The sequence below is a fragment of the Oncorhynchus kisutch genome, linkage group LG6 (genome assembly GCF_002021735.2).
Source record: "Oncorhynchus kisutch isolate 150728-3 linkage group LG6, Okis_V2, whole genome shotgun sequence".
Taxonomy (NCBI): domain Eukaryota; kingdom Metazoa; phylum Chordata; class Actinopteri; order Salmoniformes; family Salmonidae; genus Oncorhynchus; species Oncorhynchus kisutch.
Genome location: NC_034179.2, coordinates 83,443,996 through 83,471,046, shown reverse-complemented (window position 1 = coordinate 83,471,046; position 27,051 = coordinate 83,443,996). Strand labels below are relative to the sequence as shown.

The 27,051-nt window shown below is 43.2% G+C and overlaps 2 protein-coding genes across 3 annotated transcripts; both read right to left on the bottom strand.

The window, feature by feature from the left end:
- Nucleotides 1–301: 301 nt before the first annotated feature.
- Nucleotides 302–21,951, bottom strand: LOC109880753 (cAMP-dependent protein kinase catalytic subunit alpha-like). 2 transcript variants are annotated; one of them, XM_031828000.1, is made up of 10 exons: nucleotides 21,258–21,951; nucleotides 10,503–10,564; nucleotides 9,823–9,951; nucleotides 9,439–9,537; nucleotides 7,010–7,092; nucleotides 6,718–6,844; nucleotides 5,603–5,698; nucleotides 5,224–5,346; nucleotides 3,831–3,995; nucleotides 302–3,503 (listed from the first exon to the last, which is right to left on the bottom strand). In XM_031828000.1, exons 1-10 carry the CDS (start codon nucleotides 21,301–21,303, stop codon nucleotides 3,378–3,380), a joined length of 1,056 nt encoding a protein of 351 aa, XP_031683860.1. In that variant the 5' UTR covers nucleotides 21,304–21,951; the 3' UTR covers nucleotides 302–3,377. The 2 variants fall into 2 exon arrangements, with proteins under 2 accessions (XP_031683860.1, XP_031683859.1); XM_031827999.1 differs by lacking the exon at nucleotides 21,258–21,951 and adding an exon at nucleotides 15,847–16,385.
- Nucleotides 21,952–23,084: 1,133 nt separating this feature from the next.
- On the bottom strand, nucleotides 23,085–26,467 carry LOC109880754 (histone chaperone asf1b-B). The gene is made up of 4 exons (XM_031827996.1): nucleotides 25,909–26,467; nucleotides 25,055–25,170; nucleotides 24,443–24,619; nucleotides 23,085–23,948 (listed from the first exon to the last, which is right to left on the bottom strand). Exons 1-4 carry the CDS (start codon nucleotides 26,015–26,017, stop codon nucleotides 23,757–23,759), a joined length of 594 nt encoding a protein of 197 aa, XP_031683856.1. The 5' UTR covers nucleotides 26,018–26,467; the 3' UTR covers nucleotides 23,085–23,756.
- Nucleotides 26,468–27,051: the final 584 nt, after the last annotated feature.

Below are 27,051 nucleotides of genomic sequence, written 5' to 3'. Positions count from 1 at the left end.
TGAACACTCATCTGGAAAGCCCCTGAGGAATAGACAGATTGACATATTTGTATAGGAGGTGTAGGCCCACACACACAGGTTGAAATCAGCTCCTTGCATTATTTGTTCATCATGGCATCCCCTCCACCAAGATGTTCCTACAAACAACCAAATGTACTGTACAAACAGCAATAAATTTTCTGCCAACACACACGCACATTCTGTTAACAAAACAGTCAGTATGATCTACAAAATGTACTCATACAATTTTAATTTTAACAAGTAAAACTTTATTGGAATGATACATGTTGCAAAATATGACTTTATTTTTTAAAACATACTCGTTGTGTCCTAAGGGTATCTGTCAAGTTCTCCAGAAGGTAAGATAATTAAGACTGTCAAAGGCAGATATACCGTATTGTTTCCCGGGGGGGGGGGGGGGTACAATAGACTACACCATCACCGTACCCAAATCGGGAAGGAAAAGGATTCAAATGTTTGTTGAAAATACACTTAGAAAATATGAAAATGAAAGCAACGTTTTCTCCATGATGTAAAAAAAATGGAGACGTTCAATATGAAGAATATGTAAAACTAGAATGCTAACAAAGGCAATCAAACAGAGTGAAAAGATGAACACAGAAAAGCTGATGATAGGGTTATAATGATGCCAGGGGGAGTGGGAGGTGGTCAGTAGAAACAGGAACAAACATTTCATAGACATGAGGTCATGGGTCAGGAAAGCCAAATTACATTTTTAAAAGCTGTCACATCAGTGGTTCATGGAGCTTATTCCGCCGCTAATCACTGAGTGACTTTTCCAGCACAAAACCTTAAATGTTTGCAGGACCAAATGGTAAAATAGTTTTCTGAACATCAATTGACCAACTTTCTAGTCACAACTTAGGCTTACATTATCACATTTCTTTAAAAAAAACATTTTAAATAGAGACATGATTGGAGAAGTGAGGTGTGCTTCAAAGGGTCCTAGCAAGGCAGTGGAGGTGACTGGATACCTGTAGCTGGCACTGACCCTCCCTTACTACTAACGATGCTTAGAAAGACCAGAGGGATGCAAAACAATGAAATAAGCAAAATATCAGTTGGTTGTGGTATATGAATGGTTGCAAATCTGAAAGTCATTAAAACATGTCATGGGTCTTAGACATCTTGCATTTTGGTTGTTTTGTGTCACATGCAAGAACCGTGATAAAAAAAAAAAAAAAACATAACATTTCTTCTTCAAAGAGCATACGTTTGGAAGTCTGTATCTCCACTCGATACACGTTTGTTTTCTTCTGTAAAGTAGCCTTCTTACCACACCGCTCCAGACATTCAGATGCAACCTCTAGGACTGCCAAAGAATCATTTTCAAAAATGTGAATATTCGGTAGAAATAAGCCATACTACAATAGACTTAATGACAAAACTGATTGAAGGATGAATACTGTATATTAAACACAAGAAATGCATTTGCGAGAGGTGCACAAGGTGTGGTGCCTAATGAAGGCTGGTGGGGGTCCAAATCACTCAACATTTAGTGTTTACATAAGAAATTAATATAACCTTATTACCCCAAAATAAAAGCTTGTGGGAAAACAAAGCCTCGTTGAAAATCAACTAAACCATGTCAATGTGTTGCGTCATCACACCTCTGTCTACAAACCAGCCATTGGTGAGATTTGGGCTGCGATTGTCTTGCATCCAAAAATATGACATTGCAAATAAAATAATCACAGGATAGCTTTTCAAAATCCATATATCAGATTGTTATACATTCTATCTCATGAGGAAAAGGAAAATAATTTGACAAATTTACATCCTGACTTCCAACAGTCATACATTGTGAAAGTGTCCATTTGAAGATGATGAATTCAGGGGATGTAGGAGTAAACAGGCCAGCAGCAGGTTGAACAGAGCTGGTGAATTAACATGATTAAATCAGCATTAACTGTTCACATCTAACTGAACACTGAATGAAATGACATGATTTCTGGCAGATAAAAAGCGGGCTTCGATCCATCATACAAAAGGGGCAGGTGAGAGTCAGTTTGAACATTTCAGATACCTCACCACGACCAGAGCTTTACTCCTTTCACATCTTTTCTTTTAAAAGTGATATTGTACAAAAATAACATGCATCATTCTGCTACTTTTTCCTGCGCATTAAAAACCACCACCTTCATAGTTAACTGACAAACATGTCTGCGTAAGCAATGTCATTACTTTTGCGAATTTGGCAGAATTCATACTTGTTTGTTTATTTCTGAAATCTTCATTTCGGTTTCACAGCTAAGAGACAATCTGGGAAAAAAATATGGATATTCACGTTTTTCTATAATACATCAACATGTATAAATGTGCTATGAATTAAATAAACACTAGTCAGAGAAGAGTGTGTGATCATTATGTTAGTCACTGCTTTTTAACCCACCCTTCAACACTAACACACAAGCACAGATTGACGAGGACACAATGATCCTCAAAGGGTTTTAAAATGCTCTAATAAATTCAGTTGGAGGAAAATACAGACTTAATTAACATCAGAAATGCTCATGTACACAATTTCACAGGTCCCGAAAAAGGTAGTAAGACCTAAATGAAAAGAGAGAAATCATTGTTTCTCTGATCAAGTGGTCAGCACTGCTTGAACTGCAAGCGATGAGAGAATCCTCTGAAACCAATAATCATGCCACAACGAGCGGACAGAAGGCGTGTGCAGAGAGTGTCAAGCTTTCAACTAGAAAGGGCACAAGGGCTGATGCCACCAATAGCCAAAGCTCTGCACCAATGCTTTCGACACGGTTTTGCAACCAGTTGGCATTATGATAGGCACGTCTGTTGGACTTGGTATTGCTTGGACAGAGTCAGGATGGAGAGACAGAGAGAGAGGGGGGGGGGGGGGAAATTGGGGTAACAAGATAGGAGTGGGTGGACAATTACAAAACAAGAATGAGGTGCCCTCGTTCATTGAGAAGCTTGTAGAGAGGACCCACTCAGGAGGAGCCTCGATTCAGTACCAGAACATCAATGCCTCAACCTGCCTGCAATGACTCAAAATGTGTCGCTACATCTCTGTCAAGATACAAACCAACTGAAGAGAGGTGGTTAGCCCCTGCCCCTTCTACCCTCGCCACAAACACAAGAGGGAAAACAGGGACATGGATAAGTAACAAGGTGAGAAACAATCAGAAAAGGCAACACTGCTGGCTCTTTCAGGTCTTTTCTCTCGTTCTTTTTCACTCGCTCTTCATTTGGGGGGTGGGGTTGTTACATTGTTGATGTCGTAATTACAAAATGCAAGTTAGCAGTCCAGCTTATCACCTCTCCTCCCATTTCCTTCTGTTCCCGCCTTTTCTCTCTACATCCCTGGCTCTTTCCGCTACTCCTGGTTGGGCCTAGAACTCGGCAAACTCCTTGCCACATTTCTCTGTGAAGGAGACTCGGATTTCCTCTTCCTCGTAGTCGTCAAAGTTGCTGGTGTCACCGGGGCCTTTGCACTTGGGAATAAACGGTGCCTCCACCTGAAACAGAGAATACTCAGATTCTTGCTACTGTAGCTTTCACAGTATCATTCCTCCTCAGTTTCTGACATATGCGGTTTGACAGTCACTGGTTACGGACAACATGTTATTAGTCAAGTGGACCCCATTCCAACTATGTAAGACTATGTGAGTAATGCATGTGTAACATGTCTCCAAACAAGACCAACCAAATGGAATTAGCTCTGAATCATACCCCTTATATCATCCCTCCCTTTCCCCAACCCAATCTCTGTCCCAACCAAACCTGCCTCTCTCCAGTGGCTATACAGTGAACAATAGAAGAGCCATGGAAGCAGGCCTTCTCACCTTCCTCTGGTAAATGGCAATCCAGTCAGTGGTGGCGAACCACTTGTGTCCCTTGATGTCGTTGACTCCGTTGCGCAGGTTGCCGAAGCGCTTGGTCAGGTCCACCTGGAGTAGGTTCCTCAGCAGGTCCTTTAGGTCTGAGCTGAAGTGGGAGGGAAAGCGCACCTGGGGACAGAGACACGTCAACGTTGTGTTCAGTAGAAAACTTTCCAAAACAGAAAAAAAGGAAGGAGGAACTATCTAGTCATCCGTTACAGAAATGTTAATTTTCCCTAACAAATATGACTCAGTTACAGAAGACCAGAGATTGCCCATAGACTCTGACAGGGTCTGTTTAATCTTTCCCCCCTAATGATTAAGGTTAAGATGGGGGCTAGATGGACTCAGATCTAGGAACAGCTGACAAGAAACTTCTTTAACAGGTATGTGGCTCACTGCTGAGAGGTCAGTGGGTGAGGTGGACACCACAATACATTTACAGTGGGGCTGTGGAGTCATGATCTATGTAGAGGGGATTGGAAAACAGGTCAGGAGAAGTGAGCTAGAATTCAGCCTTACAAAGTGCTGTGTATGTATGAAGACACCAAGGTCAAAGGTCAGAAGAGAGTAATGCTAATGTGAATATAGCAACAAAAGCAGGAAAAGCACAGTAGGACAATAACACCTTTATGCGTAAATATTGATATAATGACCATCATACCGAAGTAAACGTGGAGTCAAGCAATGATATGTTGTGTGATCCTCTCACTTCGACTCAGAAAAGCTACAGATGAAATAAGTTCTGAACTTCACAGGGTGGTGAAAGTAGAAGTGATGAGCTTGATGCTCCTTTCCTATAAATATTGAGAGTCTTATTCTGGTGACATGATGATCGATGCTTGGCTGCCGTTTGACCCCCAAATAATATTGCTCTAATCCATAATAACCTCATAATGTAGGTAGCCTACCTGCACTGTATCTGCGAGATGTTGGCTAGAGCACACATGCCCAGACCAGAATGGACACGTTCGCTATATAAACAACAGTTTGTGACGAAACCATCAGTAGAGTTGATCATTTCGATGGAAACCCATTTAACATGGATCTTTCCATTTCGGGACATGGGAATCGACCTCAAAAGTGACTATGTGCAGTACGTCATCACGCACAGCCTTTTATTCACCACAAGTCTATTTGATAGAAACATCTCTGGTGGGAAAATGTGCATATTGTTTTATGCATATTTTAGACCACCCACATGAAAATCTGTTTCAAATTGGATGGAAACCTAGCTATAGACAGCTAATTAGTTTGGAGGTAAATGACAATGAACTGCCTTATCTGACTGGTACTGAAAGCAGGTCTTAAAGGAAGAGTGTAATCTGGGTTTCTGTCTGATGTACTCTGTACTCACCTTCCCTGATACAATCTTCTCATAGATCTGAATGGGCTGGTCAGCAAAGAAGGGAGGATAGCCAGCAGCCATCTCATAAATCAGCACGCCCAGAGCCCACCAGTCCACCGCCTTATTATAACCCTGGGGGGAGAGAAAGAGGAGTGTTAGATTCCCAGGGAAAGAGGCAGAACTAAGCACAAAATGAATGGAACGTGTCATACATAAGCTCTTCTCTAGTCAGCGGTTGTAATCGTGGTCAGAGCTGTTTGTGAGTGGCTGTAGTGACATGATCTTTGCTGTGTCATGGTAATGACCCCTATGTTATGGTAAAAAACCCCGGTGTTGTTATGGATACGAGGTGTGACGGCAGGCCGGGGGTTTGGTGGTGACCACTCACTTTGCTAAGGATGATTTCAGGGGCCAGGTACTCCGGAGTGCCACACAGCGTCCAGGTCCGGCCCTTCACGCGCTTTGCAAAACCAAAATCTGTTACCTGGGAGGAACACAGATGTCTCAGCAATGACAAACAATTCAGTTCTGACATCCGCTTAAAGTTATACTTCCAGGATTTTGGCAATGATGCCCTTTATCTACTTCCCCAGAGTCAGATGAACTTAGAGACCATTTTTATGTTTCTGTGTCCAGTATGAAGGAAGTTAGAGGTAGTTTTGCGAGCCAATGTTAACTAGCTTTAGCATAATCACTGGAAGTCTATGGTATCCGCTAGCATGTGATCCCTTTAACACTTGAACTGCCTGGCCTTTCAGCCTACCAGCAGCCGCTAGAGACCGTTGCCATGCGTTCCCTTCAGCATATGTATCAGACGCAGATCAACCCCCAAGGTGTAGCAAACATAAGCACAAAGTAAAACGTAAAAGAGAATTGTAGCAATCTGCAAGGCACTCAAATTATTAACATGGGCGTCAATGCTGATATATAAGCATAACAAACTCATTACACCATTGTTGTTCTAGATTAAATTAACTTCTTCACCCGTATCATTCAGTTCGGCCTAATTTCAATTAGGTTGTGAAGTAACTTGCACAATTCTCACCCATTTGTCATTCATTCAGTGGGTTGGCATCGTTTGCTTCCTTGGATAGAGTCAAGGATATGTTTGGCATTTTTCTAAAGGTCTACTGCAACACATAGCATATTTTCCTTTCCCTTACAATACATTAGTAATAGAGTTACAGTAAATAAATCAGTTCCATAACAGCATCTTTTACAAAGTAAAACGTAAAAGAGAATGTTATCAACCAGCAAGGAGCGCAGTTAAATGATTTGCTTCTGATAGACAAAACTCATCATTACACTATTGTCTTTTTAAATTAAATCAACCTAGTCACCCTCCTTATCATTCAGTTTGGCCAAATGTAAATTACATTGTGTACTAAGGTTTATTTATTTAAGAGCATTTACAAAATCAGGGCATGTATAATGCATAGTATGTACAGCACACCCATGCTTGTTCTCCATTAGTCCTACCTTTGACTATGTGCGTGTTCTCACCTGTATGTATCCCTGGTTATCAATGAGCAGGTTCTCTGGTTTCAGATCTCGGTAGATGAGGTCCAGTGAGTGAAGGTATTCAAAGGTCAGAACAATTTGGGCGGCGTAGAAGCGGGCGTGGGGCTCACTGCAGGCAGAGAGAGAGCGAGAGAGGTCAGAGGGTAACGTGGACACCACAATATATTTACTAGGAGGCTGTTGTGGAGTCATGGTCTATGGAAAATGGGGAGGATTAACTACTGTAGCTATTTGGTTATATTTCCAACAGTGGGAGACTGGTAAACAGACTCACCTGAACCTGCCAATTCTCCTTAAATGTGAGAACATCTCACCGCCAGGGACATACTCCATCACCATATACAGGTTAGTGTTGTCCTACGGAGAGAAATATTTCACATAGTTGAGTTGTGAACCTCACCTTCACACACAAACCTGGAAGTATGTTCCGTTAGGAAAATGTGGCCCCGGACATTTGAGCGCATTTAAAATTGACCAAACACATTTGCATTGGGAGCGTAACCTGATTAGGGGGTCCACCCACGGTGCTCAGAATGACAGGAATCTCATTTCGATTATGGTAATTAATCATAACAGAACATGCAAGCCCAGGATGCAATGACGTGTCCCCTTACTGCACACTTTGAAGATGTTAGAATAACTGTCCACATGTACTTTTCCTCAGCCAACAAGACCAGTAACAAATAGTAAAACCACTAGCCTATGCACAGGCGGAGCGTGAGTTTAAACTTTGGGGAAGCACATATTCACCATAACAAATTGCACCTTTATAATAAAACATTCCATGCATCATCACATTTGCAGACTTATGTAAGATAGTAGGCTATTTGTAATGTGATGAGCATATTGGATAGTCATAATTTAGGCTAATAATACAACTCAAATCAAATGTTTGTATAAAGAGTTGAATGAATGGCTGTGTGCATATAGAGTAGATGCCTGGGCTACAGCAGACACCTTTCTTTGCATGGGAAAAACACATCTCATTCAATTCTACTACACCTTGTGACTGGAGACATTAGCAGAATCTTTAACACCACAAATGACAGGGTAGCCTACTCTGCTGCCATTGACAAACAGATCAATAAAAACAACGTTGTCCAGAGAATAGGCCGGAGAGAAGGGGAGACAAATAGGAGGGCAATCTAAACTGGAGGAGGAAATGATTGCCCCCCCCCCCCCAATTGCTTGCCCCCCCCTGACCCAACAATGATAGAGTGAATATGAGCAGTGCACAGTCACCGGTGATAAGGCTGATGCTCTCCGCTGTTGCCAATAAGATACAGTAAACCTAAGTTAAATTTTGATAACTAAAAGACAGTTGAGTCTTTTCATTGTCTTCTCTTTACAGAAATAGCCATGTGCTTTTCAAACTGTTTTCCCACAATTGAGTTTGGAAATATTGCAATATGCCTAGATGGGCCTCTACTTTTCAATGACAGTGGCAACCCAAATTGCGCACGCTGCCTTTCCTTCCGACTGTAGGCAATGCAATTTAAAACAATCCCCCCCCCCAAAAATCATTATAATTTAAGGCTAGGGGAAGCTAATGTTCCTGTGGCCAATTCATGCTTTAGTAGCCTCATTTGAATGATTGTATTTATTTATTTCTGTGTAGACAGGAGTAGGCCAATTAGGCTATAATCAATTTGGCAATTTAACTCAATTTACTTTGGGAAAGCTTAGCTTCCCCTAGTCTTTTGGACACACCCCCTATGAGCCCATGTCAATCTACTATCCCCCATAGTAGAAACGTTGGCCTACTCGATTGGTCAGCTTGTCGAGAAAGAAAAAGCCCAAATAGACTGCGACAGTTGTGGGACGATAGAGCCCAAATTCATATAACCAGTAGGCCTGGCTACATAAAAACAGAAATGAATGTGATGCAACAGATCAGAACTTCAGCTTAAAATGTTGATCAACTATTAACATTATTAGCGCAGCAATGTACCAAGGCGACATGAGAACGTGCATTTGGCTACGGGACAATAAAAAACTAGTTGAAAACCAATAGATCATGAGAGAAATAGTATACTGGTTTCAATGCTATATGGAAGTCTTTATTAAAGAACTGCCTCCACAGATATGGTGGGATTTTGCCTGGGCTACTTTGAAGCAAGGTAAAACATGCCTCATAATATGTACTAAAACATTTCAAATAATAAAGTAGCTACAGGTTCTCAAAATGCAAACTACAATTTAAACGCACTGCTGAAGCCTGCCTTTGTTGCCTATGCATTTGAATGGTGAACACTTCCAATTACCAGTTGAGAAACATTCGCTATTTTTATTCATGGCCCATTAACTATTTTTAACACACAATTAAAAAATTATTGCACAATGATTGGGCTTATAAAAGCGCCGTCTGACAGATTTTCCTTATCGGTATGCTGTGCACGTGTGATAAGAGACATAATGAATACACAGACGTGCCAATTTAATCCCACAAAACGATGCAAATGAACACATACTGATAATCAACGGTCAAACGTCTTTACATCAACTGGTACGTTCATCATTGAATAGGCTAAAAAAATAAAACATTTGCAAAGGGTATTTCCCTTCTCCCGGACCATTGTCCAGTGCCAATTTTACTTCGCACCTTAAAAAATAAGACATAAAAATACAGCCGAAAGTTGTCTACTACCGACTAATGGAAACACTGACACGAACGCATGCACCCACACGCGCGTCCAGCAGTACCTTGAAAGAGTGCTCCAACCGCACCAGGAAGGGGAAGCTGACGGCCTGCAGGATGCGTTTCTCATTCAGCGTGTGTTCTATCTGCTTCAGCTTCACCACCTGAGGGGAACAAACCAGGACACCTTGTTAAGCAAGGAGAGCCCCCTACATCTCTGACTAATGGGCTGAGAGACAGTAACAGCACCAGGGTTGAGGGGGTCAACTCCATTTCACATAAATCAACTCATGGGATTAATATACATTTGTATTCATTAATATAAAAATATCTACATGTACTGTAAAAGAGGACTTTGAGTCAATTCACTAACTGAATTTGAATTAAATCAAACCCAGCTCTGAAAACCATACAACGCACAACTGACTCCCTAGGCCACATTACCATACCTTCTGTTTGTCAAGTATCTTCATGGCAAAATGCTGGCCCGAATCTTTGTGCTTGACCAGCATGACTCGACCAAACGAGCCCGTGCCCAGGGTCTTCAGACGGTCAAAGCCATCCAAGGCTGCGGTGTTCTGGAGAGGAGAGCATGTCAGTTAGAACAGGGAAACAAGCCCAACACCAGCCAGAGTGCCTATCAGGGTGCCAGAGTCAGGTTGTGTAGCAACACTGGACTCAAATTACCCATCAAACTTCACACTGTCCTGTCAAAAAAAAAAATGCAGGATGTGCTACAGATTCTGAGACATTCAAAAAGTGCAATGCGTCAGGCAACTGTTAGTCCTGCCAGTGCACACATATTGCAGCAAAGGTATGAGTCATTCTTACATTACTACAATAGCAAATTAAACTGGTGTTAAGCTAAAAGAAAAAGGAGGGAAAGTGTTATGCTAAATGCTGAACATAATCAGTAAAGATATCATTCTATGTAGACCAGGCTCATTTATTGTGTGTGCCCCAAAGCATAAAAATATGAAGTTCCAACAAATGTGATTGTAGTTAGATCCAGCAGAGGGCCCACTTCCCTTCTCACCCAGGCGTGACTGACACTGGGCTGGTATGCTGGGGTCTTTGAGTGTGTGCAGGCCTGTCATTCATTCCTACACTTCCCTCTTTCCTAACTCACCTGTGCTGGATTCTCCCATTTCTTGAGGAAATCCTCTTTGGCTTTGGCAAGAAACTCCTTCACTGTAACAGAGCAAACAGATGGTTTAGCACCTACCCTACTTCACGACACACTGATTCCATCAGACACATTTAGATGAGAACGAGGATGTTGTGATACAGTTCAGCAGAGGTTCACGTCTATAACCACTGACCAGAGCTATAATATAAAGACTTCTCTGTAAGGCTAAATAGTGATATTTTGGAGATTAACTTGAGCGTGTGATAGAATGAGTCGTGTGTACCTTACCGGTGGCACAAGTAGCCTAGCCCAAGGCTGCCCATCTCCCTCACTCTGGCCACACAGACAGGGCTTATTTCCACTGATGTTGAAGCCAAATCAACTGAGGTCAGGTTATCTAATACTTACTCCTCCAGCCATGTCAGAACGAGAGCAGAGAGCCAATCGATACAGGCAGTCTATGTGAATGTATTGTGTGTGAACGCATTACGGTCTCTGTGCCAGTGAATGTGTGAGAGATTTTATCCTCTCCAAAGTGACTTATCATAACCTTTATATAGTCACACACTCTATAGCTCTAATGCACACAGACACGGCATCACATGTAGAAGTGCAGCACAACTCTTCCTCTTATCTTTATTGGGCTGATCACTGTGCTTTGTGGGAACATGTAGATACCAGCCCTTCCTCATTAATCCCTGCTCATATCTATCTATGCCTCAACACTGAGGACAGTGGCTGGCTGCTACTTGTATGAGAGTACCAGTACCACTCAGCACTGGCTGGCTGGCTGTCTGCTACTAGTAAGTTAGCATCAGTACCACTCAACACTGGGGACACAGGCTTGCAGGCTGCTACTAGTAAGCAGTACTATTAATACTACTATAGGAGACAGAGGGCTGAGGGCAGGGGGGGGAGAATATGTACACTACAGTAAATCGATGGGTTTGTCAGAGGAAAGCTGAACATTTAAATGTCACCCTCTTAAACCAGTATGCAATTCTCTTTAAATGAAGAGATTAAACAGATCTCAAATCTTCTGTGTCAATTTATGGCTCACACATGGATAGCCTAATACACCATCTGTAATCTATCCACACATGGATAGCCTAATACACCATCTGTAATCTATCCACACATGGATAGCCTAATACACCATCTGTAATCTATCCACACATGGATAGCCTAATACACCATCTGTAATCTATCCACACATGGATAGCCTAATACACCATCTGTAATCTATCCACACATGGATAGCCTAATACACCATCTGTAATCTATCCACACATGGATAGCCTAATACACCATCTGTAATCTGGAGAACGCCACGCAATCCTTACATTCCATAAACATTTTTGTTCTGGCGAGCTGCGTGCTTGTTCCTTTCATAATAAAAACACTTCATTCCTAATATATTGTAAGAATTGGAATTCGAAACATATCATACAAAATGGATGACGTTGTACACAATTGTTGGGGAACCATTTTGGCTCGTGAGAACAACTTTCAAAACTAGTGGATGAAATTATACAAAACCTCTGGAGCATCACTAACAGTCAAAACCTCAAAGCCATAAAGACCCTTGTGATCAGCACTAATATCTCAGTGGTTCTGCTTTTCTCCATTCACAAAGGGGCTATAAACACACACCTACCCACCCCTCTAGCAGCTCTCTGGAGAACAACTCCAACAGAAGAGGAAGACCAGAGAGCAGCACTGAACAAAGTTCATATAAACATGACTACAACCATGTTGCTCCCATGCCAGAGCCATTGAGAAGAAAAGCAGACTAGTCTCCTGGGAGAGTACATTTCCCAGTCAGTTTGTTCCTTTAGGTAAACCACAACAGTCTCCCATAGAAGACACCACTTCCATACTGTAGGCCTACAGCCAGAACTAAGGAGGAAAGTTACGTCTAGCTATCAAACAGCGCAACAGTTAAACCAACAATGGCCCTCCCTTACCGTCAGGGATCGCTATGGGCATCTCTGGTGCTGCAACCGCAGCCTCGGAGCCAGAGGTGGACCCAGACTCCCTCTTCCTGCTACCATGCCTCCTGGAGCTCTTCCTGTGGCTGTCTGAGCCTGACATCAGCCCTGTTACTCCTACGTCGCGACCTGCCTCTTCTTCCTCGTTCCTCCTCACAGTGGTTGGCTCATCGGCCCTTCTCCCATTACGTCCAGAAACCCAGACAACCTTCAACCTCCTTGGTTTCTTCGCTCACCTTCTACATTCACTTTCCAGTTTCGTCTGTCTGTCTTGTGTCCTGGCAAAGAGCAGAGCTCATTCAGCAGCCAGAGCCCCTGGTAGTCCAGAGCCAAATAAAGCCCACAGTGCTGTGCTCGTGTTACAACAACTCGCATAGATCAATTGGACCTGTGCTCCGTTTGTGTCTATATTTATTCTGCACACATTTCTACCTCCTGCTCCCGATCCTTTAAACACACATCAACAGCAGGGGCCTGGTCACCAGGGGGAGGGGCATCACCACAACCAGGGGTTATATTTATGAAGCCCAGAGAGGAACTCTCCTATGGAAAAAAAGTCATGACAGTCCTCTGCTCTGTCAAACCATGAGAACAACCTGAATTCCTGGCACCATCAATATTACTCTCATCAACACAACCCATCAGTAGACCAAGGGTTTTTTCTGCTCAGATCATGTGATCAGGAAAACCTCCTGGGTCTATTTCCGATTGTTATGACATCGGTATTTATTTATTTATTTTTTTACACCTTTATTTAACTAGGCAAGTCAGTTAAGAACACATTCTTATTTTCAATGACAGCCTAGGAACAGTGGGTTAACTGCCTCGTTCAGGGGCAGAACGACAGATTTTTACCTTGTCAGCTCGGGGGATTCAATCTTGCAACCTTACAGTTAACTAGTCCAACACTCTAACCACCTGCTTCTCATTGCACTCTACGAGGAGACTGCCTGTTGCGCGAATGCAGTAATCCAAGGTAAGTTGCTAGCTAGCACTAAACTTATTTTATAAAATAGCCATCATAATCACTAGTTAACTACACATGGTTGATGATATTACTAGTTTATCTAGCGTGTTCTGCATTGCATATAATCGCTGCAGTGCGTATCGTTGCTCCAATGTGTACCTAACCATAAACATCAATGCCTTTCTTAAAATCAATACATAAGTATATTTTTAAACCTGCATATTTAGCTAAAAGAAATCCAGGTTAGCAGGCAATATTAACCAGGTGAAATTGTGTCACTATACAAATGGTATAAAGAGAAATAGTCCTATAATAACTACAACCTAAAACTTCTTACCTGGGAATATTGAAGACTCATGTTAAAAGGAACCACCAGCTTTCATATGTTCCGAGCAAGGAACTTAAACGTTAGCTTTTCATAGCACATATTGCACTTTTACTTTCTTCTCCAACACTTTGTTTTTGCATTATTTAACCAAATTGAACGTTTCACTATTTATTTGAGGCTACATTGATTTTGATGTATTATATTAAGTTCAAATAAGTGTTCATTCAGTAGTTGTAATTATTACAAATAAAATTTTTAAAAAAATAGGCAGATTCATATGTATCGGCTTTTTTTGGTCCTCCAATAAATCGGTATCAGTACGGCGTTGAAAAAAATCATAGTAGGTCGACCTCTAGTCTATGCAAGTACCCATGTGAGATGCCACAGCAGGACGGCATGAAACCATTTCAGATGTTTCCTAAAAAGCTTTTCTAAAGAAAAACCACAGCAGTCACAAACCAACCACAGTAGTCACAAACCAACCACAGCAGTCACAAACCAACCACAGCTAAAACACATCCCCTCTAGTGCCCAATGCAACACACACCACTGTGCCCAGGATCGATGTCCCGATCAATCCCATCTCTCCCCTGGGCTTGGCTGGGACCTTGTGACGCAGGCACAGGGGGTTAGATTGGGGCACGCTGACCGAGATTTCACTCTGTAGCCCGCTAAACCACATCGGACCTCATTTATAGAGCACACAGCCCGCAGGCAACGCATTAGAGGCAGTGGAAGAGTGGAGCTGGACATAGAGATGTGGGGGAGGGGGGTGACACAGAAAGCCATACTGTTGGGGGGAGATATATATTAGCGAGAGAGGGAGATAGTGAGAGAAGAAGCGAAAGAGAGAGAGGCTGCAGAGACATCCGTTGGGTGTGTGAGAGAGTCCAGAGGAAATTAGTGATAAATCCACAACCCAGCCACTTCACAGACCAGTCTTTACAGTCCTTGTAGTTTGCTTCTGGCCACTGTACTGTCAGATACTTAGGTTCAGTCAGCACTTGGAGTTACAAGAGGTGAGTGACTGGGCATTCTTACAAGAACTTACTTATCTGTTCTTATCTGAGCATGCCCAGAAGAACAAAGTGCCTTTAAAAAGAGTCAAGAAGTGCTGTGCTTTACAAATACCAGCCTGGCCCTGTTATACAAGCCAGCATAACCACCCCGCCAGCGTAAACCACCCCGCCAGCCACACACATATTTATAGCCACAGTGAAAGCTCCACCTTGACAGTGTAGCGTCACAGGGCCAAATGCATGTCATTTCATATAGAGGGACTGACTACTGAGCAGTACCCACACAGAGGGACTGTAGACAACAATGGAATGACATGTTCAGATATGCAAATCCAGATTGAAGGAAGCTAGGGTGAGTCAGACATCTTGTCCCCGAGACAGACACATGTGGCCCGGAGCACAGAGGGAACCCCGCTGGACAGACACACCGACGGGTTTCCCGGGAGACAGACAAACGGCTTCCCTGGAACTTTGTGACGCAGCCGACACCAGGCAACAGAACAAAACACGAGGTGCTGAATCAAAAAGAGCTTTGTGTGTGTGATGGCCACACAACATCAGTACAAAAACAACTAACCTAGCCAAAAACCAAAGATAATCAAATTGAGTCTACTTCCGTAGAACCCGGACCAAAGCAAAGTCATCCTGCCCAACACACAGCTATGTCTTACTATTACGTTACGACTTTTTGGGGACACTTTTTTTTTATTCCCATTCAAAATCCTATTTTCCCCTACATCTAATTCTAACTCTAAAATTGCATTTTTACAAGTGAGAATTAGCAAAATGTTCACACTTGAATTTTTGTTGGCTTAGCATTTTTGTGAGAACTTTTGGTAGTCACAAATATAGTAAAATGCACACAGAGAGCACCGAATCCACAAGAGAACTGGAAAACAGTGTGATTGTGTACGGACAGCTGACACACCCAGTCACATCCCCCCGCCCCCCTCAAGCCACTCCAAACAATCACTCCCCTCCCTCGTGTGTGTCGTGGAAAAGGCTCCGCCCCCTTGCTCCAATCAAGTCAGTCACTCACTCCAGCAGTGGGCCGCTGGCTCCTCCTGTGGCTGGCAGTGTCTGCCCTCCCCACCGCTGGTGTTTCCCAGACAGGGCCCAGCGTGCTGGAACAGCCTCCCCGCCAGCCTGTGCAGCATCGACATGGCACCAGCCTAGGACCTGTAGCAACTAGCAAGGGAAAAAAAAGTGTCCTTCAGAGAGGAGCACTGAACTTCGAGACAAGTGGAGCACCACCGACCCTTGGAGGATTCTGTATAAGAGGTTGGATATCTGACTAGACTTGAAGCTGTCCTGCCATGTTATGTAGGTAGAGACAAAGCCTGACACTCTGCAGCAATGAATCCAGAGGCTCCTCCACTTCCTGCCTGAGCTCATACACAGTCCACCCTACTCCTTCCTGTGGGCCCTGGCTCAGCTCTCCACAGCAACGCCTCCCCTATGTCCGTCTGTATCAGGGAAGAGAGGGCAGGCAGGGCTGAGAGACAGGGTCCACCTGAACCGGACCTTAAGCCTCACCGTCCTCTATAGTCTTGTCTCTCAGAGCGGGCTGCATGCTGTCCTTTTCCTCTGGTTGTCCAGTTGAAAATAGCTGCCCTGCCATGGTGGGCGTAAGCGTCTGAAGCCCCGGTCAGCACCTGTCTCTGGGGATCAGGGCGGGCCCATAGCGAGGCCATCCAGGCCGATAAGGATGTCAAGCATGGCATGTGGACAAACCTCTGACGGCTCTGGGACCTCCTCTGCCCCCGCCCAGGGGTCGGATCTTAGCAGTGTGCAGCTCTCTGCTAATCCCTCCATTAATACCATCTAAAAGCTGTGTGCTTAGACAACTGAGAAGCGGTGGAGCAGTGATCTCTGGGCGGCCTCGTTTCAGTGGGACACAGACCCAAAGACAAGGGTTAATGGTACCAGGCTGGTCTGCTCTTCACATGTATGCTCTACAAGCAGCCGAGGATCATTTCACAGACACCCGTTCCAACCAAGCGCACGCCAATGTAACAGCTAGTGTTATGGATGCATAGCACTGTTTTTCCAAACCTGCTCCGGGACAGCCACTCCTACTTGTAAACAGAAAAAGCCTTTAATGCAGTTTGGATGGGATGCTGCATTGCATTCACCCTCCATGGAAAGCTCTATTAGAGAAGGTGGTTCATTTCCATAGCGATACTGAACATTTCAGTTACAGAGGGTTAAAAGACCAGGATATCAACGAGGGAGAGAGTCACCACTTATAGGGAAGCAGAGAGACAGTGGAGGAAAAGGGAAGCAGCGGGGAAACAAATGGATGGCACCGGCTAAAAGCTGTGCAGAGCAGCTTTGAGAGGGAGCCGCGACCCAGAGATGGGCAGGAGGGCACACAGAGTGTTCTTGTTCTAAATGCTGTTCATCACATGATGTTCAAGAGACTCCTCAGTATCACGGTTTAGCCTGGAGTGTATCACACCACCCGCATCATATGACCCCGCCCCTGTGCCTTCAGTGTCCCACCACACCCTCCTCCTTCAGTCAAGTACAGTGTGGGATTCAAGGCTGATGACCACTACTGTGTTTACATTGGGGTCCCCCACGAGTAACATCCATTATATAAACAAACACTCAGACATCTGGCAAAGTTTGGCTTCTTAAAGTTGTATAGGCTGGGGCAGGGATAAACACTGAAGTCCCAAAAAAAGAGGAACATAACAAGGACCATTCTATCCTCTATTCCAAACTAGACTGACTATTTCTCCTGAAAAGCTGCATCCAAAAAAGGACATCTGCAGTGTGTTTAAGTCCTATACATAGCGATTTACACTGAAAGTAGAGGATCTTACCCCTGCTACCTGACGGGTGTGCCTCTGTAGTGGCACCGATTGGCCTAGATCAGGGAAGGGCAACTGGCAGTCTGGCCACCCCTTGGATCAATTTCCCCCAAAACATTTTTTAATAATAATTGGGGGAGGGGGACTCCGACAGGTTCTGAACTTACTTTTGAGCGTTAGAATCAAATGTTATTTGTCACATGCTTCGTAAACAAACGATGTAGACTAAAGGTGTCTGCATGCTTCCCAGCCGAAACAGTTTGGAAGAGTATGTGCATATATTATAATGTTGTCTTTGGACTTCGGAGAAGGTTTTTCCACAGCTGTTCAGAGCCCCGTCGGTGATTGGTCAACAGTAGGGACTCTTCAATAAAGTATTTTTCATTCAACGAACTAACTAATTTTCATGCACATTTTTTAATTACAAAACACTGCACCAAACATCTAAGATGTAAAATTGCATGACTAAGATCTCTGCAAAAATGTCAACATTTGACAGAATTCTTGAGTTACCTTAGATTAATTATAATTGAGGAAGTGTATACTGGTGTCTCAAAAGGGACAAATAGTACTATTGCCACATTTCTCAAGCAAAGGTCTTAAGGGAATACGCAAGCATCCTAGTTCGGCTAGGCGCCAGCCGAACAGAAGCATGCTGGCGCCTTAACAGTGAAACGCTTACTTACAGGCCCTTCCCAACAGAGCAGTGAAAAATAGAGAAATAGACAAAAATAATAAGGAATAAATACACAATGAGTAAGGATAACTTGGCTATATACACGGGGTACCAATACCGAGACAATGTGCTGGGGCACAAGGTAATTGAGATAGATATATGCATAGGTAGGGGTAAAATAGCCAGGTAGCCTAGTGGTTAGAGTGCTGGGCCAGTAACCGAAAGGTTGCTAGATCGAATCCCCGAGCTGACAAGGTAAAAATCTGTCGCTCTGACCCTGAACAAGGCATTTAACCCACTGTTCCTAGGCCGACAGTAAATATATTTTTTCTTAACTGACTTGCCTAGGTAAAGGTAAAATAAAAGTTACTAGGCAACAGGATATATAATAAACAGTAGCAGCATGTGAGATGAGTCAAAATAGTTAGTGCAAAGAGTGTCAATGCAGATAAGCAAATAGCTACCTGGACTAACTATTTAGTAGTGTTATGGCTTGGGGGGGGGGGGGGGGGGGTTTAGTGTCCGGTTTGTTCCAGACTTTGTGCATCGGTACCGCTTGCCGTGCAGTAGCAGAGAGAACAGTTTGACTTGGAGTCTGACCATTTACGGCCTTCCTCTGACACCAACTGGTATAGCGGTCCTTGATGTCAGAGAGCTCGGCCCCAATGATGTACTGGGCCATACGCACTACCCTCTGTAGCGCCTTGCGGTTGGATGCCAAGGGGTTAACATACTAAGCAGTGATGCAGCCAGTCAGGATGCTCTCAATGGTGCAGCTGTATAACTTTTTTAGGATCAGAGGGCGCATGCCAAACCTTTTCTGCCTCCTGTAGGGGGAAGAGGCTTTGTTGTGCGTTCTTAACAACGTGTTGGTGTGTGGACCATGTTAATTCCTTAGTGATGTGGACACCAGGAACTTGAAGTGCTTGATCAGCTCCTTTGTCTTTCTGGCGCTACGGGAGAGGTTGTTGTCCTGGAACCACACTGCCAGGCCACTGACCTCTCTAAAGGCGGTCTCATCGTTGACTGCGATCAGGCCTACCACCATTATCTCATCAGAAAATGTCATGAAGATGTTGGGAGTCATGCACGGCCACGCAGTCGTGGGTGAACAGGGAGTAAGCACACACACCACTGAGGTGTGTTGTTGCCTAACCTCGCCATCTGGGGGCAGTCTATCAGGAAGTCCAGGATCCAGTTGACGATGGAGTTGTTCAGTCCCAGGTTCCAGTGCTTAGTGATGAGCTTGGAGGGCACTATGATGTTCAACAATGAGCTGTAGTCAATGAAAAGCACTCACATTAGGTGTTCCTCTTGTCCAGGCGGGAAAGGGCAGTGTGAAGTGCAATAGAGATTGCGTTATCTGTGGATCTGTTGGGGAAGTATGCGAACTGGAGTGGGTCCAGGGTGTCTGGGATGATGGTGTTGCTGTGCACCAAGCCATTCAAAGCATGTGAGATGCGAGTGCTACGGGGCGTTTAGATGTTCTCGGGTACAGAGACTACCAAGGTAATCTATGGTGGTCTGTTTGAAACGTCGGTATTACAGACAGTATTACAGAGAGCGAGATCACACAGTCATCCAGAACTGCTGGTGCTCTCATGCATGTTTCAATGGTGTTTGCCTCAATGCAAGCATAGAATTCATTTAGCTGGTCTGGTAGGCTCGTATCACTGGGCAACTTGTGGCTGAGTTACCCTTTGTAATCTGTGATAGTTTGCAAGCCCTGGCACATCCGACGAGCATCAGAGCCGGCGTAGTATGATTTGATCTTAGTCCTGTATTGACGCTTTGCCTGTTTGATGCCTCGTTAGAGGCATCAAACATAGTGGGATATCTCATAAGCGTCCGGATTAGTGTCCCGTTCCTTGAAAGCCACAACTCTAGCCTTTCGCACAATAGTAGAATACACAAGGTGCAATTGCAAAATGTGGTTGTTCATCAGCAGTTTCTCTTGTTATGTCAGCTAACATTTTTTAGGTTGGTAAGTTAGCGGTAAACTAGCTAAACTGGTTGTAATCATGGTTGAATTACCGACCGGGGTGGCCCCATCAAATTTGTTAGTCACTCTCAGTCATATATTAAAACATTTCTCTCGACCTTATGGCAAAATGTGTTGAACTGCTGGAAATTAGCTGTAAACCTGCAACAGTTTCTCTACGTCCCATGACAAAATATGTAGAACTCCAGGAAATTAACTCATAACATACATTTAGCTTAGGGCCCCCAAAAGGCTTTCTTTGGAGCCTAGGCCTCTGACTGCAAGTGTGGGTATCGATGCGGTTACAGACCCTTGAGCCACTGCAGCCCCAAATGAGGAGTTCAGATTTGTTGTGGCTCCCACCCCCATCAAAGTTGCCCATCCCTGGCCTAAATAAAGATGCAGTACTACCAAACATACAGGTGAAAGAGCAGTGTAGTAGTCAATTCAGTTAGTTTCACATCAAACTCAGTATTGACAGTCCTGCAGAGAACTATCAACTGTTGTACATGACCCCCAGGTATGACAGGTGGTAGCCTAGGCCTATCATTTGTTGTGAAAATAGGATGCAGTAGGTAGATATGTGTAGTGGTAATTGGCTGACATGTGCGTGTCAAGTTGCCCGTCTGGTTTTGGGGGGTTTCCTGGCTACAACCAGACTAACCTTTTGGAAATTCAAGATAAAAGGCTTTACCTTTGTCAATACTCAATAGCTATATAATCATATATAAGCGCACAATCTGATCAACAAGAGGCCAAAGTGAAGAGGGGGGTCTAGGGCGCGTATAATTTACCATACAAGCTTACAGGGCTGGAGATTCTAAAGAATACATACATGTAATGACTAGGCCACAATGACTAGGATCTTGAATGCATATTGTATATTACTTTCATCCCGCAGACATGTAACAAACCTTAGTTACTGTTAGTTGTCAAGCAGCTAGTACTACTAGTAGGAAGCAAGGTAAACTCACCACTTTCCATCTCGTTGCCCTTCTTGGCGGTGGGCGCGTTGCCCATGATTGCAGGCCGATAGGGATCCCTTGGATCTGGGATACTTTTGAGTTTTCACGAGCCCTTTTACTTCTGTATTTGAGGAAGCTGGCTACTAGCTGGCTGTTATCATGGCTAACTAGCCAACAGTGAGGTGTCAATTGTACTCCGCTACTACTTTTCCTTTATCCGGGGAGGGGGGGGGGGGGTAAACTAGCTACCTGCACAGGCTAGCTAGCTGGCCAGCCAACGGCTAGCCAACGACCTAGCTAGCTAGCCGGTTTTCCCTCTATTTCGGTAGCGAATGTTGCTTAGCTCTACCTGGTACAATCAAGAACTTCGAACCGGTTCGGCGCGCCTGGCTAGCTCGCTAGCTATCGTCGCCTTCCTAGATAGCTAGCTAACTATCAGTCAGTCAGTCACTTGCAGACCCCACTAAAGGCCCTTTACTTTCCAATGTATTCCAACACAAAAACCTTATATATCCACTTTTCCAAGTAATTATTATTGCAAATCGATAGCAGCCCCTCCCTTTCCTTGAGCTAAGGTCCGATGATTTCTCAGGTTTCAGATCCGATCAGCTGTGGCTTACTTGCCAAAATCAACAGCCGTCCATTAATCCTCAGACTACAGAGAGACGAACTCTTGCTTCAGAGATCCACCCCCTGAATATACCTCATTGGCCAATACTTATGTGACAGACAGTACGAGACAACTGTTGATTGGATATGCATCAGTAAATCCAATCGTTGTGATGTTGTGATTTGTCTATTGGTATCTGTCAAATTGTATTTTTAGCCCGCCTTCTCAGACCAGCTAATAACGTCATCTATTATTTTCCTCTAGTTTGCCAAATGGTTGGGTTTTCCTTGCTGATTTTGGTTAACTCAATGGTCGAGAAATTCAGGTATGATTCACCGCTTCCAAATGTTCGTCTTATTCGTGCATAATAAAGTATTATCGAAATGCAAGGCCTGTAGCAAACTGGCCCTATACCGACCCCTCCCGCCCGACTAATCCGTGATTGGCTGTGTGACGTCAAGACGGGCTATTTTTAGAAAGTTGGTTAGAATGTAACGCACGCGGAGACTAGATTTTCAGAATATCTCAAATAAATTATCTCGGAGTAAACCGCTTGATACATTCCAAGTTATATCGGTAAATGTACATTTAGATTGAGTAATTTAGCAGATCGACGCTTTTATCCAGAGCGAATTATATGCATCTTAAAACAGCTAAATTGGACAAAAATGTAAATGTTGTTAGTATGACTGGTAAGGAAACCAGTGTCATTTAGTTATAATATTTCATATTGCACGAATCGTCCTAGATATCAGATTTTACCACCAGACAGCCCACATCAACATACTGCTTTTGCCATTATCTCCTATGCAGAAAATGACAGCCATACATTTCATAGCTATCCATAATTGCAAGCGTCCATACATGCATGTTTTTTTCAGCAAACCGTTCACTAAAGGATTACAATTACATCCAATGAACTCTGAAGTCAATGACAAGAGAACATGATTCAGTGAAAAAGGGAGATGTGCATGTTAACATTTGTCTTGAACACAACTGTAATTCAAATTGCATGGCAACAAGTAAGCAAGGCTACCTATTTCAAAGTGTGCACTACAGGTGTGCATACTTCACTACAGATATTTATGAATGCAACAAAAAGTCGAGGAAGCCCCACCCATTATTTTCAATGCCAAACCCTTCAAAGTTGAAAAAAGGTGATTCTCCTAGAGTTCAACATCTGCCATTTTGATCACGTCTCAAAGCTTGTCAGGGACAATCACACATCACATAACAAAAAGATTTTTATTTCAAAAACAAAAATGGCACACAGGAAAATAAACATATGTACATTCCATTATTAGCATCCCCCACCCCCACCCCACCCATCCAAAAGTCTCCCAAAACACCAACAGGGAAAAGTGTAACTCAAATGCTATAAGGGCCATAACCACTGAAACACAATGGCTCAGAAAGTACAAAAAAATACCACCATTATTTTCCTTCCTGCAACTTGAGTCATTTCTTCCTCCATTTTGCTTCATTAGTGTCATAATCCTCTGTTGGTATTTACATCACATAATTAACAGCTGACTAGTTGGTGTGAATCAGTATTTCTGCCAATTAGCTGCTAACCATCTATGGAAACTTGGATACTTCAGCTGTTGCCCTGTTGATAGTATTAAAAATGAAGGGGTGAATTAGTTTTATAACTTTTTTTCACCATGTTATAGACATGAAAGTGAAAAATTTCCAATAGATAAAGATTACTCCAGAAAGATTGTCTTGGTTGCAAGACACTGTAGTCCAAGGTGGGAGTGTGTTGTTGACAGTTTCTGGGAAATAAGGGCAGCTGTAAGGCAAAGCTGGCTGTACATCCAAGTCAGAATGTCCACGTCCATTCTTCTGCTTATAGTGCTTGGGTTGATCAAAGATTATGTGTATATGTATGTTTCCCTCTACAAGCAGTCCATAGAGTTGTCAGGTAGCAACCCTATGGGTGGGGCCTTGCCCGGGAGGCAAGATGGGGGCAGCATAGAGTTGGGGGCAGGATCCACATTCTCTGAGTCTTCCATTCTTTCTGCACACCCTTCCCAGTTGATATGGAATCTTGTTACACGTGGGTTTGAAGCCAAAATATTTCTCTGGAGCTGGAAGACAAACAGCATTAAAGAGGGAAATTATTCAGTAGATGTACTTATATTTGCAGTAAGACATGTTCCATTTTTACATTATACTAAAGACTGAGCAGTACTGTGGCACACATGCCCCTGATGAGTGAGCGGAGTGAGCGGAGTTTGCACTTTAAGACCAATGTATTAATGGATATTTTCACAACGCAAAGATTTAATTTAATTCCAAAAAGTTGTCCCCTCTCCTGCCATCATTCATTCCCCTTCATGGATCTGATAAAAATTGGTAGGTGTAAGCAATAGCTCCACCTAGTTTACACAATATTAATGTAACAGTCCTGTCAGATATGTGAATGGGAACAAGGGCAGATGGGAGAGAACAAGTAAAGTGCAAGTAAGCATTTCGTTGGACAGTGTATACCTTATGTATCCTATACATACGACTAACACAACTTGAACATCTTCCTGGAAGGAAACACAGTCAAGCACACCCATTGAGTTTCCTCCTTTACCTGTCCATAGTCAGGTTTTATGGGTGGGTTTTCCCGCAGCTCAGGGTCGGTGTACTCGTTGTTGACGTAGTACCCGATACGAATGAACTCCTGTCCGCGGTATGTACAGGTGATTAGCGCCACAGTTACGCCGACAGCATCACTTTCTGGAATCAGACCCGTGTTTGGGGCATCCGCCTGTTGAAGGATAACATACAGTAGATGAGGTGCAAGGAGGAAGGCAGGAGAAGAGAGGGGTAAGAGGGAGGGTGTAGTTTCTATATCTGATTTCTCCAATACAGCACCAGTGTTGCTAGTGATTATGTTATAAGCTCAGTGTTGTTTGGGAAAGGTTTCCATCGCTAGGGCTGTCACTAAGGACAGAATCAATCTCTGCATCATCAAATCAGTTGCTTTGTGAAGGTGTTAACAAATGTTCACAGTTGGCCCTTGTTATGTAAATTATATCTTAAAAAGTACCAGTGGCCTGGCCTTGGCCCCAAGTCAGAGCAGGCCCACTCGGAGAGAGAGAAATGAAGAGGGGCAAGGAAAGCTGCAGCCAGACTACTGCTGAAATAATATTGTTAGTTACTGCCATCTATAGATAAAAAAAAATATATAAAAAAAACTCACCTGGAACACAAACATGTGCCTCCCGGCTGGTACTGGGCCAACCAGAACAGAGTCAAGGGTCTGGTCATATTCTTCACTCTCTGCTGAACCCACATATATGATCTTCCACTCAAGATCTGCAACACAAAAAAAAGTATCAAATCAAATCACTGTCTTCCGGACCCACAAACTCAGTTCGAAATGTTGGAGAAAGCAAGGAAATTGCTGGACTGTGAAGACTGCTCTGGTCAGAATGCTGTTATCAATGACACCTGTGAAATGATTTGATTGTTTGGGTAGATAACGCGAAAGGCAAGTGGACATGTCAATGCGTGTTCTAGAAGTTAACGTTAGTTACCTCCGTCAGAATTCCCCGCCGCAGCCAACAAAATACAAACAAAAGTTGGACACCATTCTGGCTAAGCTAGCCAGCTATAGGCAAAGTACCCAACTAACTAGCAATATCAACAAACTAGCCATATCAACTAACTAGTAATATCAACTAACGCCATCGTGTAGCTTAGCAATATCACAAAGTACAATGTGTTTTATTTATTTATTTGTTTAAAAAATACAAAAAAACGAGCCACCTCTTTGTTCAGTAGACATAAGGGATCAATTAACCATTGTTTGCCACCGGTCGAATAACTACTTTAATTCTCATCTGACGATTTATGGCAATTTTGATAACGTTAGTTCGCTAGCTAAATTGCCAGTTTGAACATGAAGTAGCTAGCCTAGTTGAGAATCTCAGTTAGCTAACTAGCCATAAATCGTCTGAGATTTAGCTAGCGAGCTAACGTTAGCAAGCTAGCCATAAATCGTTAGATGAGAATAAACAAAGTAATAATTCGACAGATGAGCACAACACTTACCTTCTGGCAGGTCTTCCATGCACTCAAATGTTATTTCGAATTGAAATGGGTTTCCGAATCGACTCGGGTTATCGAGGACAGCGACATTTAGTACTTGAACCTTCGCCATTATTGCGGCTCCTGCTGCGAGTGACAGACACGCTGGCTGAGTGGCTAGCAAATTTTCCCGGGGAAGGTTTCAGGCCTCAACAATGTAGCAACTAGCAAGCAATGTTCTCACGCAGCGTACACAAAGATCAATTCTATCACTGAAGAAATTCGGTTGTTGCATTTAAAAAATGCATCTGATTTCGCAGGTTGACAGCTACGCTTTAATGTAATTTTGAAATTACTAGGTAGATATATCGTATTGTTATGATAGCCTAATATATGAGACAATCATTTCAACAGAAATTTTGTTTTTTTTAAAAGAAAGTGCCATTAATGTTTTAAGTATTTACTGTTATCTGGAATATTCCCCTGACTAGTTTTGTTCAAAACAACTATTTCAAAAACCACCCGCCAGTAAATTTCACAAAGCCACCAAAATGTCGAAGGAAATGGGGCGGGTGGTTTTTCTGTTCTAAACGATGATTCGCTGGATAGAACAACATTAAAGCTATGATTGGCAAGCAACAAGCACGTAGTTCTCGAACAACGCCACAAGCCGCGTGCAATTACAAAACGTTTCAGGTAGGAATTCAATTGACACGACCCTACTCCCGCATGTACCCATTGCTTTTGGCCAAAGCAAACAAACACAACCACTGTACCAAATTCAGCCACTCTTTTAGATGGAAACATGTCTACATTCCAATCTGGAATGAAGAGGAAAGTCTCAAGACTATTTCATTTTTGGTCCCATAATGTCTTCACCACATTTGTGTGTTTCAGTGGATTTGTGTATATGTGTAGTGCTCTAGCAATTGATGATGCATACTTCAAGTTTATGTTGTGTGTGTCAATACATGGGAGACCATTAACCGAAGGACCTATGTGGCAGGGATACTTTCTGCACACATAATGATGTGACTAATCAGTGCTTTTTGCAGACTGCAGAATGTAGGCCTACATAACATACAATATTGGGGTGGTTATGGGTGGACAATCAACCACACCAAATACAAACATGGAAATAGAATCATACATGGATCAGATTGTGTT